The 11376-nt window shown below is 53.1% G+C and overlaps 1 protein-coding gene across 1 annotated transcript; it reads right to left on the minus strand.

The window, feature by feature from the left end:
- Window positions 1-794: 794 nt before the first annotated feature.
- On the minus strand, window positions 795-10725 carry LOC144490753 (uncharacterized). Its single transcript, XM_078208462.1, has 4 exons — window positions 10543-10725; window positions 9055-9184; window positions 2235-2808; window positions 795-894 (listed from the first exon to the last, which is right to left on the minus strand). The coding sequence occupies exons 1-4, from the start codon at window positions 10687-10689 to the stop codon at window positions 795-797; spliced, it is 951 nt and encodes a 316-aa protein (XP_078064588.1). The 5' UTR covers window positions 10690-10725.
- Between the last annotated feature and the right edge of the window lie 651 nt (window positions 10726-11376).

Consider the following 11376-nt stretch of genomic DNA (forward strand, 5'->3'; position numbering starts at 1 on the left):
GGGAGAGACGGGGCTAGTTTCCACTGGACCTCAGGAGAGTGAAGGGTCATCAAAGGTTATCGGGCGGAGGGTAGATGAAGAACGTCGAGAGCGGCAGGGATGGATTCGATTCCAGGCTTGGGTAGCTGTCTATCTGTGGACTCCGCACCTTCTCCCCGCGTCCGCACCTTCTCCCGCGTCCGCACCTTCACCCCGCGTCCGCACCTTCTCCCCGCGTCCGCACCTTCTCCCCGCGTCCGCACCTTCCCCCCGCGTCCGCACCTTCCCCCCGCGTCCGCACCTTCCCCCCGCGTCCGCACCTTCCCCCCGCGTCCGCACCTTCCCCCCGCGTCCGCACCTTCTCCCGCGTCCGCACCTACTCCCCGCGTCCGCACCTTCTCCCCGCGTCCGCACCTTCCCCCCGCGTCCGCACCTTCCCCCCGCGTCCGCACCTTCCCCCCGCGTCCGCACCTTCCCCCCGCGTCCGCACCTACTCCCCGCGTCCGTACCTACTCCCCGCGTCCGCACCTCCTCCCCGCGTCCGCACCTCCTCCCCGCGTCCGCACCTCCTCCCCGCGTCCGCACATTCTCCCCGTGTCCGCACATTCTCCCCGTATCCGGGTTCTCCAGTTTCCACCCACAGTCCAAAGATGTGCCGGTTTGGTGGGTTGGTTATGCTCAACGCACGGGGTTGCAGGAACGGGGCGGGGTGGCGGAGCCTGGGGGTGGAATGTTCTTCCGGAGAGTCAGCACGGACTGGATGGGCCGGTTGGCCTCCTCCTGCCCTGTGAGGAGACTGTGGAGTGCAGCGAGTGTTATTTATGTGCCTTACCTGTGGTCGGGGCCCGGTGCCTCTCGCTGGGTCCTCCCACGTCCAGGCACCTGCTGGCGATCCATCCAGAACCCACTCGGTTCCTGCGGGAAAAACCCAGGCGACTGAATGAGCGGAGGGAGAAAAAAGAGCAGCAACGCCCTCCCCCGACAGGGAAAGGGGCAGAGGGCATAACCGGGCAAAACCAGAGGGCATAGGTTTACGGTGAGAGGGGAGAGATACAAAAGTGTCCAGAGGGGCAATTATTTTCACACAAAGGGTGGTGAGTGTCTGGAACAAGCTGCCAGAGGTAGTAGTGGAGGTGGGTACAATTTTGTCTTTTGAAAAGCATTTAGATAGTTACATGGGTAAGATGGGTATAGAGGGAAATGGGCCAAATGTGGGCAATTGGGATTAGCTGAGGGGTTTTTAAAAAATGGTAGCATGGACAAGTTGGGCCGAAGGGCCTGTTTCCGTGCTGTCAACCTCTCTGACTGTAAAACCGCCACCCTTGGTAATTCCCCCACCGCTGCCGATGGCCCGAAATGCCTTGGCCCCCCCCCCCAGTCCCCCAACCCAAACTTCTCCCCCCCCCTACCTGCACCCGGTGGGGTGCAGCACCTCGCCACTTGGCCTGGGTGGCAGGGCTCCGGGTACCGGGGCAAACTGATTCCACTGAGCGCAATCTCAAACACCACTCGGGGACCAGCCGAATCGAACGTGCACTTCCGGTGCTGCCGAACCCGCCAACTGCACCGTCTCTCTTCAGCACCTGTGACCAAATCCGCCAACGAAGCAATTGATCTCCGAGTGACCCGGCCGGGTTTATTTGCCACCATCGACCGGGAGGTTGGGCAGCGGAATGGGGCCCGTCATCGGGCATGAGCAATCCAGCAGAGAGCTTCTCCGAAAGCCGTGCGCCCAGCACTGAGGAGACACTACCAGCTGAGGTAAGAGCATTCAAATGGTTATTGGATAAACATATGGATGATATTGGAATAGTGTAGATTAGAGGGGCTTTAGATTGGTTCCACTGGTCGGCGCAACATCGAGGGCCGAAGGGCCTGTGCTGCGCTGTAATGTTCTAGGGGTCACTCAGAGCTCAATAGCTCCATCAGCGGTTTCCAGTTCTGGGCACCGAAGGGGCTGTTTTCTCCCTATCCCCGCACCCCCCCCCAAAACCTCGGGGCACTGGTAAGGCACGACACACAGAGGAGCACAGGACGAGGTAGAGTGAGTCTGATCACCATTGCCACCCCCCCCCGTCAAAAAAACCTCATCATTCAAAATGCGGGAAGAACACAATCTGGTCAAGATGGCGGTGACATGCCAGCGAGGCTGGTTTGGCACGTTTGGAAAAAATGACCACCCCCCGCCATGACCTTGCCAGAAGTGGCGAAAGGTCACGACCCCTCCCTCCCCCTCGCCGCATCCCCTCACTCACTCTTTCTCCTTGGCTCTCCAGTGACAGGACGGCGAGACGGACGGGCTCCTTCGCTGGCACGGCGGTCGGTCACCTCTGGCACCGCCGCCACGTCTCGTACCGCAAATGTCCTGGCAGCCGGCACACCGCATGACCTTCGCCGACCTCCACGGGCGAGGGGGCTCCTCTGGGTCAGAGCTGGATCCGTCGCGGGGGCCATCCTCCTCCCCGGATGCCGTCCTGGTGCCCGGAGCTGGCCTCTTCATCACCGCGGCCTGGTCACACCTCCCGCAGGACAGTGGCGGCAGAACCCGGACCTCCCGGCCGCCGCCTGCCGTTTCGAGCAGGAGGGGAAGGTGCCGGAGCTCCGCGTGCCCTGGCTCGGGTGCCCCACCCTCGTGGCTGCTCCTCCCCGGTGCCTCCGCTCCCGCGCGCGGGATCTGTCCCCTCGCCGCCTGCCAGCCGCCCACCGGGGCCCAAGGTGACTGCCCGTCCCTGCCCGGTGTCTGTGGGCGGTCGCGCCCCCGGGCTGGCGAGAGGGTGAGGCAGCCGGCCTCGCCATCGGGTTCCTCCTCTGCCGGAAGGCCGAGAGAGACTTGGAGGAAAGGGGGAAAAGGAGTGAGACAACATGAGGAAACCCCCCCCTCACCCCGACAAATCCCAACTTTATTCCCAACTTTCCCCCGCCGTCCCCCCCAATTGCAAGGCAGGAAACGGGCAGGCAATGTGCGCACAGAAAGATCTCACAAGGAGTAATGTGATCCAACAACCAGGTCTTTGTTTTTCTGTTAAAGATGTGACGTGGGTGGAAAGATAAATATCGACATCAGGAAGAATCGTCCCCACTCACCACCACCCCTCCACTCCCTCCCCATCTCCGATGCTCTCTGTTCAACAGGGCTAAAGGTATCCCCTGCCCTCCGCCTGCCCTCACTCATAGAATCATAGAATTCTCCAGTGCAGAAGGAGGCCATTCGGCCTATCCAGCCTGCCCCGACCAAAATTCCACCCAGGTCCTATTCCCATAACCCCACATATTTACCCTGCTAATCCCCCTGACACTAAGGGGCAATTTAGCATGGCCAATCCACCCAACCCGCACATCTTTGGACACTAAGGGGCACAAAGAACAAAGAAAATTACAGCACAGGAACAGGCCCTTCGGCCCTCCAAGCCTGCACCGACCATGCTGCCCGACTGAACTAAAACCCCCTACCCTTCCGGGGACCATATCCCTCTATTCCCATCCTAATCATGTACTTGTCAAGACGCCCCTTAAAACTCATCCGCTTCCACTACCTCCCCCGGCAGCGAGTTCCAGGCACCCACCACCCTCTGTGTAAAAAAACTTGCCTCATACGTCTCCTTTAAACCTTGCCCCTCGCACCTTAAACCTGTGCCCCCGAGTAATTGACTCTTCCACCCTGGGAAAAAGCTTCTGACTATCCGCTCTGTCCATGCCCCTCATAATCTTGGAGACTTCTACCAGGTCGCCCCTCAACCTCCGTCGCTCCAGTGAGAACAAACCACGTTTCTCCAACCTCTCCTCATAGCTAATGCCCTCCACACCAGGCAACATCCTGGTAAATCTTTTCTGTACCCTCTCCAAAGCTTCCACATCCTTCTGGTAGTGTGGCGACCAGAATTGAACACTATATTCCAAGTGCGGCCTAACTAAGTTTCTATAAAGCTGCAACATGACTTGCCAATTTTTAAACTCAATACCCCGGCCGATGAAGGCAAGCATGCCGTATGCCTTCTTGACTACCTTCTCCACCTGCATTGCCACTTTCAGTGACCTGTGTACCTGTACACCCAGATCCCTCTGCCTATCAATACTCTTAAGGGTTCTGCCATTTACTGTATATTTCCTATCTGTATTAGACCTTCCAAAATGCATTACCTCACATTTGTCCGGATTAAATCCATCTGCCATCTCTCCGCCCAAGTCTCCAACCGATCTATATCCTGCTGTATCCTCTGATGGTCCTCATCGCTATCCGCAAATCCACCAACCTTTGTGTCGTCCGCAAACTTACTAATCAAACCAGTTACAATTTCCTCCAAATCATTTATATATATTACAAACAGCAAAGGTCCCAGCACTGATCCCTGAGGAACGCCACTGCTACCCTCTGTCTTCTATGACAAGCCAGTTCTGTATCCACCTTGCCAGCTCATCTCTGATCCCATGTGACTTCACCTTCTGCACCAGTCTGCCATGAGAGACTTTGTCAAAGGCCTTACTGAAGTCCATGTAGACAACATCCACTGCCCTACCCTCATCAATCATCTTCGTCACTTCCTCGGAAAAACTCGATCAAGTTAGTGAGACACGACCTCCCCTTCACAAAACCATGTTGCCTCTCACTAATACGTCCGCTTATTTCAAAGTGGGAGTAAATCCTGTCTCGAAGAATCCTCTCCAATAATTTCCCTATCACTGATGTAAGGCTCACCGGCCTGTAATTACCTGGATTATTCTTGCTACCCTTCTTAAACAAAGGAACAACATTGGCTATTCTCCAATCCTCTGGGACCTCCCCTGCAGTCATGATGTGGAGATGCCGGCGTTGGACTGGGGTAAACACAGTAAGAAGTCTCACAACACCAGGTTAAAGTCCAACAGGTTTATTTGGTAGCAAATACCATAATCTTTCGGAGCGCTGCCCCTTCGTCAGATGGAGTGGAAATGTGCTCTCAAACAGTGCACAGAGACACAAAATCAAGTTACAGAATACTGATTAGAATGCTTTAGGGATTCATATTCTAATCAGTATTCTGTAACTTGATTTTGTGTCTCTGTGCCCTGTTTGAGAGCACATTTCCACTCCATCTGACGAAGGAGCAGCGCTCCGAAAGATTATGGTATTTGCTACCAAATAAACCTGTTGGACTTTAACCTGGTGTTGTGAGACCTCTTACTGTGACCTCCCCTGTAGCCAGTGAGGATACAAAGATTTCTCTCAAGGCCCCAGCAATTTCCTCCCTTGCCTCTCTCAGTATTCTGGGGTATATCCCATCAGGACCTGGAGACTTGTCTACCTTAATGTTTCTCAAGAACCCCAATACCTCCTCCTTTCTGATCTCAACATGACTCAAACTATCTGCACATCCTTTCCCAGACTCATCATCCACTAAGTCCTTCTCTTTGGTGAATACTGACGCACAGATTCCCTCCCCTGTCCTTGAGTGGGCCAACCCTCTCCCTGGCTACCCTCTTGCTCTTCATATATCTATAAAAAGCCTTGGGGTTTTCCTTAATCTTGCTGACCAATGCTTTTTCATGACCCCTTTACTCCTTGCTTAAGTTTCTTTCTACTTTCCTTGTATTCCACACTTGCTTCGTGTGTTCCCAGCCTCCTCGCTTTGACAAATGCTTCCTTTATCTCTTTGACTAGGCTCACAATATCTCTCATTATCCAAGGTTCCCAAAACTTGCCATACTTATCCTCCATCCTTACAGGAATGTGCCGGTCCTGAATCCCTATCAACTTACACTTGAAAGCCTCCCACATGCCAGATGTTGATTTGCCCTCAAACATCTGCCCCCAATCTACATTCTTCAGTTCCTGCCTATTATTGTTGTAATTAGCCTTCCCCCAGTTTAGCACCTTCACTTCAGGACTGCACTTACCTTTATCCATCAGTACCGTAAAGCTTACTGAATTTGGTCACTGTTCCCGAACTCCTCCCCTACTGAAACATCGACCACCTGGCTGGGCTCATTCCCCAATACCAGGTCCAGTACGGCCCCTTCCCTAGTTGGACTATCTATGTACTGTTTCAAGAAGCCCTCCTGGATGCTCCTTACAAACTCTGCCCCATCCACGCCCCTAGTACTAAATGAGTCCCAGTCAATATAAGGGAAGTTAAAATCTCCCACCACAACAACCCTGTTACTTTTACACCTTGCCAAAATCTGCCTACATATGTATTCCTCTATCTCTCGCTGGCAGTTGGGCGGCATATAGTAAACCCCCAACATTGTGACGACACCCTTTCTATTCCTGAGTTCTACCCATATTACCTCGCTGTATATGAGCCCTCCGAGGTGTCCTCCCACAGTACAGCTGTAATATTCTCCTTAACCAGTAGTGCAACTTCCCCACCCCTTTTACATCCCCCTCTATCCCGCCTGAAACATCTGTATCCTGGAATGTTAAGCTGCCAATCCTGTCCTTCCCTTAACCAAGTCTCTGTAATAGCAACAACATCATAGTTCCTAGTACTAATCCAAGCTCTAAGTTCATCTGCCTTACCTGTTACACTTCTCGCAATGAAACAAATGCACTTCAGTCCACCAGACCTTCTCTGATTAGCAACCCCCACCCTGCCTGCTGTTTCTCTGAGTCTTACTGGCCCTACTCTCTGGTTCCCCTTCAGTTAATTCACCTTTGCTTTGGTTCCCATCCCCCTGCCAAACTAGTTTAAATCCTCCCGTGTGACACTAGCAAACCTCCCAGCCAGAGTATTTATGCCCTTCCAGTTCAGATGCAGCCCGTCCTTCTTGTACAGGTTCCACCTGCCCCTGAAGAGACCCCAATGGTCCAGATATCTGAAACAATGGTGAGCACTGCTGCTTCACAGCACCAGAGACCCAGTTTCGATTCCCATCTTGGGTCATTGTCTGTGTGGAGTTTGCACGTTCTCCCCTTGTCTGTGTGGGTTTCCTCCGGGTGCTCCGGTTAGGTGCATTGGCCGTGCTAAATTAAAGTTAAAGTTTATTTATTAGTCACAATTAAGGCTTACATTAACACTGCAATGAAGTTACTGTGAAATTCTCCCTCAGTGTACCCGAACATGCACCAGAATGTGGCAACTGGGACATGTGTGGGTTAGGTGGATTGGCCATACTAAATTGCCCCTTAGTGTCAAAGGTGTGTAGGTTGGGTGGATTGGCCGTGCTAAATTGTCCCTTAGTGTCCAAAGATGTGCAGGTTAGGTGGATTGGCCATGCTAAATTGCCCCTTAGTGTCAAAGGTGTGTAGGTTGGGTGGATTGGCCATGCTAACTTGCCCCTTAGTGTCCGAAGATGTGGAGGTTGGGTGGATTGGCCATGCTAAATTGCCCCTTAGTGTCCAAAGATGTGCAGGTTAGGTGGATTGGCCATGCTAAATTGCCCCTTAGTGTCAAAGGTGTGTAGGTTGGGTGGATTGGCCATGCTAACTTGCCCCTTAGTGTCCGAAGATGTGGAGGTTGGGTGGATTGGCCATGCTAAATTGCCCCTTAGTGTCCAAAGATGTGCAGGTTAGGTGGATTGGCCATGCTAAATTGCCCCTTAGTGTCAAAGGTGTGTAGGTTGGGTGGATTGGCCATGCTAACTTGCCCCTTAGTGTCCGAAGATGTGAAGGTTGGGTGGATTGGCCATGCTAAATTGCCCCTTAGTGTCCAAGGTGTGTAGGTTGGGTGGATTGGCCATGCTAACTTGCCCCTTAGTGTCCGAAGATGTGGAGGTTGGGTGGATTGGCCATGCTAAATTGCCCCTTAGTGTCCAAGGTGTGTAGGTTAGGTGGATTTACTCTGCTAGATGTGCAGGTTGGACAGGCTGAGTGAGTGGGCATCTGCATGGCAGATGCAGCATATTGAGGATAAATGGGGCGGCACGGTGGCACAGTGGTTAACACTGCTGCCTCCCAGTGCCAGGGACCCGGGTTCAATTCCCAGCTTGGATCACTGTGTGGAGTTTGCATTTTCTCCCCGCGTCTGCATGGGTTTCCTCCCACAGTCCGAAAGCTGTGCTGGTTAGGGAGCATTGACCCAAACAGGCGCCGGAGTGTGGCGACTGGGGGAATTTCAAAGTGACTTCATTGCAGTGTTAATGTGAGCCTTACTTGTGACTAATAAATAAACTTTTTTTAAAGAACAAAGAACAGTACAGCACAGGAAACAGGCCCTTCGGCCCTCCAAGCCTGTGCCGCTCATTGGTCCAACTAGACCATCCGTTTGTATCCCTCCATTCCCAGGCTGCTCATGTGACTATCCAGGTAAGTCTTAAACGATGTCAGCGTGCGTGCCTCCACCACCCTACTTGGCAGCGCATTCCAGGCCCCCACCACCCTCTGTGTAAAAAACGTCCCTCTGATATCTGAGTTATACTTCGCCCCTCTCACCTTGAGCCCGTGACCCCTCGTGATCGTCACCTCCGACCTGGGAAAAAGCTTCCCACCGTTCACCCTATCTATCCCCTTCATAATCTTGTATACCTCTATTAGATCTCCCCTCATTCTCCGTCTTTCCAGGGAGAACAAGCCCAGTTTACCCAATCTCTCCTCATAGCTAAGACCCTCCATACCAGGCAACATCCTGGTAAACCTTCTCTGCACTCTCTCTAACGCCTCCACGTCCTTCTGGTAGTGCGGCGACCAGAACTGGGCGCAATATTCCAAATGTGGCCTAACCAGCGTTCTATACAGCTGCATCATCAGACTCCAGCTTTTATACTCTATACCCCGTCCTATAAAGGCAAGCATACCATATGCCTTCTTCACCACCTTCTCCACCTGTGTTGCCACCTTCAAGGATTTGTGGACTTGCACACCTAGGTCCCTCTGTGTTTCTATACTCCTGATGACTCTGCCATTTATTGTACAACTCCCCCCTACATTTGTTCTTCCAAAATGCATCACTTCGCATTTATCTGGATTATATCTGGAAGAAGTGAGGTTATCCATTTCGGTAGCAATAATAGGAAGGCAGATTATTATTTGAACGGGTGTAAGTTGAGAGAGGTGGATACTCAGTGAGACCTCGGTGTCCTCGCGCATCAGTCGCTGAAAGGAAGCACACAGGTACAAGCAGGCGGTAAAGAAGGCAAATAAGTCCCTTCTCAAACACCCACCTCCATCCTGGGAGTTGGACACCTCCGGGTTAGTCGCGAGTAACCGCAGGGAGCGAGGATCCAGCTCCTTCATGCACCTGATCAGGAACTGCAATTGCCTGGGGTCGGAAGAGCCAGCAGCCTGGGCCATCTGAGGGAGGGATTAAAAAGAGGGACAGCACGTGAGAAAGAGAGAGAGAGAGAGAAGGGGAGAGAAGCGTGGATCCTGTTCCCATGTCCCTTCCAGAATGGGGCAGAGGTAGGAAGGGGGAGGGCCTGGCTCTTTCTTTCTCTCCCCCCCCGATCCCCGGCGATTCCGTGTCCCCTCCCTGACCCCAAGCCCAGCAATGTTCCCCGATCCCCCCCACCCTTCCGGATTCTAGGGCCACAACATCAGTTGGATATTCAACTGCAGGAGCCATCACAGTCAGAGGTGCACACGAGCAGTTTGGTGGGACCCATATCCCCAGTGGCCCCCAAATCCTCCTCACCAACCCCTCCCCTGCTCCGCCTCTCCGCTCCACCAACTCCCAGTCTAAGTTACCCCTGGTTATCAAACTCACACATACATCTTATCCTGTCTAAATAATCCACACCCCTCTGCCACCTATATAACCCACACCCCTTTGGCAACCGCCATCTATATAACCCACACCCCTTTGGCAACCGCCATCTATATAACCCACACCCCTTTGGCAACCGCCATCTATATAACCCACATCCCTTTGGCAACCGCCATCTATATAACCCACACCCCTTTGGCAACTGCCATCTATATAACCCACACCCCTTTGGCAACTGCCATCTATATAACCCACACCCCTTTGGCAACCGCCATCTATATAACCCACACCCCTTTGGCAACCGCCATCTATAAAACCCACACCCCTTTGGCAACCGCCATCTATATAATGGGACAATGCCTCCCCCCCACCATGTCCACCGCCCCCCCCCACCCCAGCCTTCCATCTCTCTCCGCCCCCCCCTCCGTCCTCCCTCCATCTCTCCCTCACATGCACACAATCTCTGTGCTTCCCCTCCCACCCTCACTCCCGCACCACGAGCCAAGCAGCCCACATAAGAACTAGGAGCAGGAGTAGGCCATCCGACCCCTCGAGCCTGCTCCGCCATTCAATAAAATCATGGCTGATCTTTTTGTGGACTCAGCTCCACTTACCCACCCGCTCACCATAACCCTTAATTCCTTTACTGTTCAAACATGTATCTATCCTTGCCTTAAAAACATTCAATGAGGCAGCCTCAACTGCTTCACTGGGCAGGGAATTCCACAGATTCACAACCCTTTGGGTGAAGAAGTTCCTCCTCAACTCAGTTCTAAATCTGCTGCCTCTTATTTTGAGGCCATGCCCCCGAGTTCTAGTTTCACCCACCAGTGAAAAAACCCACCCTACTTCTAACTTATCTATTCCCTTCATAACCTTCAATGTTTCTGTAAGATTTCCCCCTCATTCTTCTGAATTCCAATGAGTATCGCCCCAGTCTACGTACCTGCTCGAACTGCACCCTGGGCTGCGCCTGGTGCAGCCGTTGGAGGTATTCCCACATCAGCTTCTGCAGCATGCTCAGGAATTCCTCTCCGTACTGCTCCTGCATGTCTCCCTGCGGGATAAAGAGAGGGAGGCCTGTCAGGCCCATCCAGGAGAAAACCGGAACAGGAGTGGGCCCATTCAGCCCCTCAGAGGAGCATCTGACACTCACCAAGTCCACTCTCCGGCCTTCATTGCCCCCAACCTTATTTTATTATTCATTTGTGGGACATGGGCGTCGCTGGCTGGGCCCAGCATTTATTGCCCATCCCTAGTTGCCCCTTGGAGGGCAGTTGAGAGTCACCACATTGCTGTGTGGCTCTGGAGTCACGTGTAGGCCAGACCGGGTAAGGTCGGCAGATTTCCTTCCCTAAAGGACAAAAACTAGAGGGCATAGTTTTAGGATGAGAGGGGAGAGATACAAAAGGGTCCAGAGGTGCAATTTTTTCACATAGAAGGTGGCGAGTGTCTGGAACAAATTGCCACAGGTAGTAGTAGAGAAATCTTAGAAACCCTACAGCACAGAAAGAGGCCATTCGGCCCATCGAGTCTGCACCGACCACAATCCCACCCAGACCCTACCCCCATATCCCTACATATTTACCCACTAATCCCTCTAACCTACACATCCCAGGACACTAAGGGGCAATTTTAGCATGGCCAATCAACCTAACCCGCACATCTTTGGACTGTGGGAGGAAACCGGAGCATCCGGAGGAAACCCACGCAGACACGAGGAGAATGTGCAAACTCCACACAGACAGTGACCCGAGCCGGGAATCGAACCCGGGACCCT

Source organism: Mustelus asterias, unplaced genomic scaffold (genome assembly GCF_964213995.1).
Source record: "Mustelus asterias unplaced genomic scaffold, sMusAst1.hap1.1 HAP1_SCAFFOLD_3739, whole genome shotgun sequence".
NCBI lineage: Eukaryota > Metazoa > Chordata > Chondrichthyes > Carcharhiniformes > Triakidae > Mustelus > Mustelus asterias.

Bases quoted from the DNA above. Each gene is read 5' to 3' on its own strand.
- LOC144490753 (XM_078208462.1), bottom strand. From the start codon at position 10,689: ATGGGCCTGACAGGCCTCCCTCTCTTTATCCCGCAGGGAGACATGCAG. The intron at 2,809-9,054 runs GTGGGTGTTTGA...CTTTCCTCCAAG, and splicing joins GTCCAACTCCCAGGATGGAG to TCTCTCTCGGCCTTCCGGCA. The intron at 895-2,234 runs GTGAGTGAGGGG...TTTTTCCCGCAG, and splicing joins TGGAGAGCCAAGGAGAAAGA to GAACCGAGTGGGTTCTGGAT.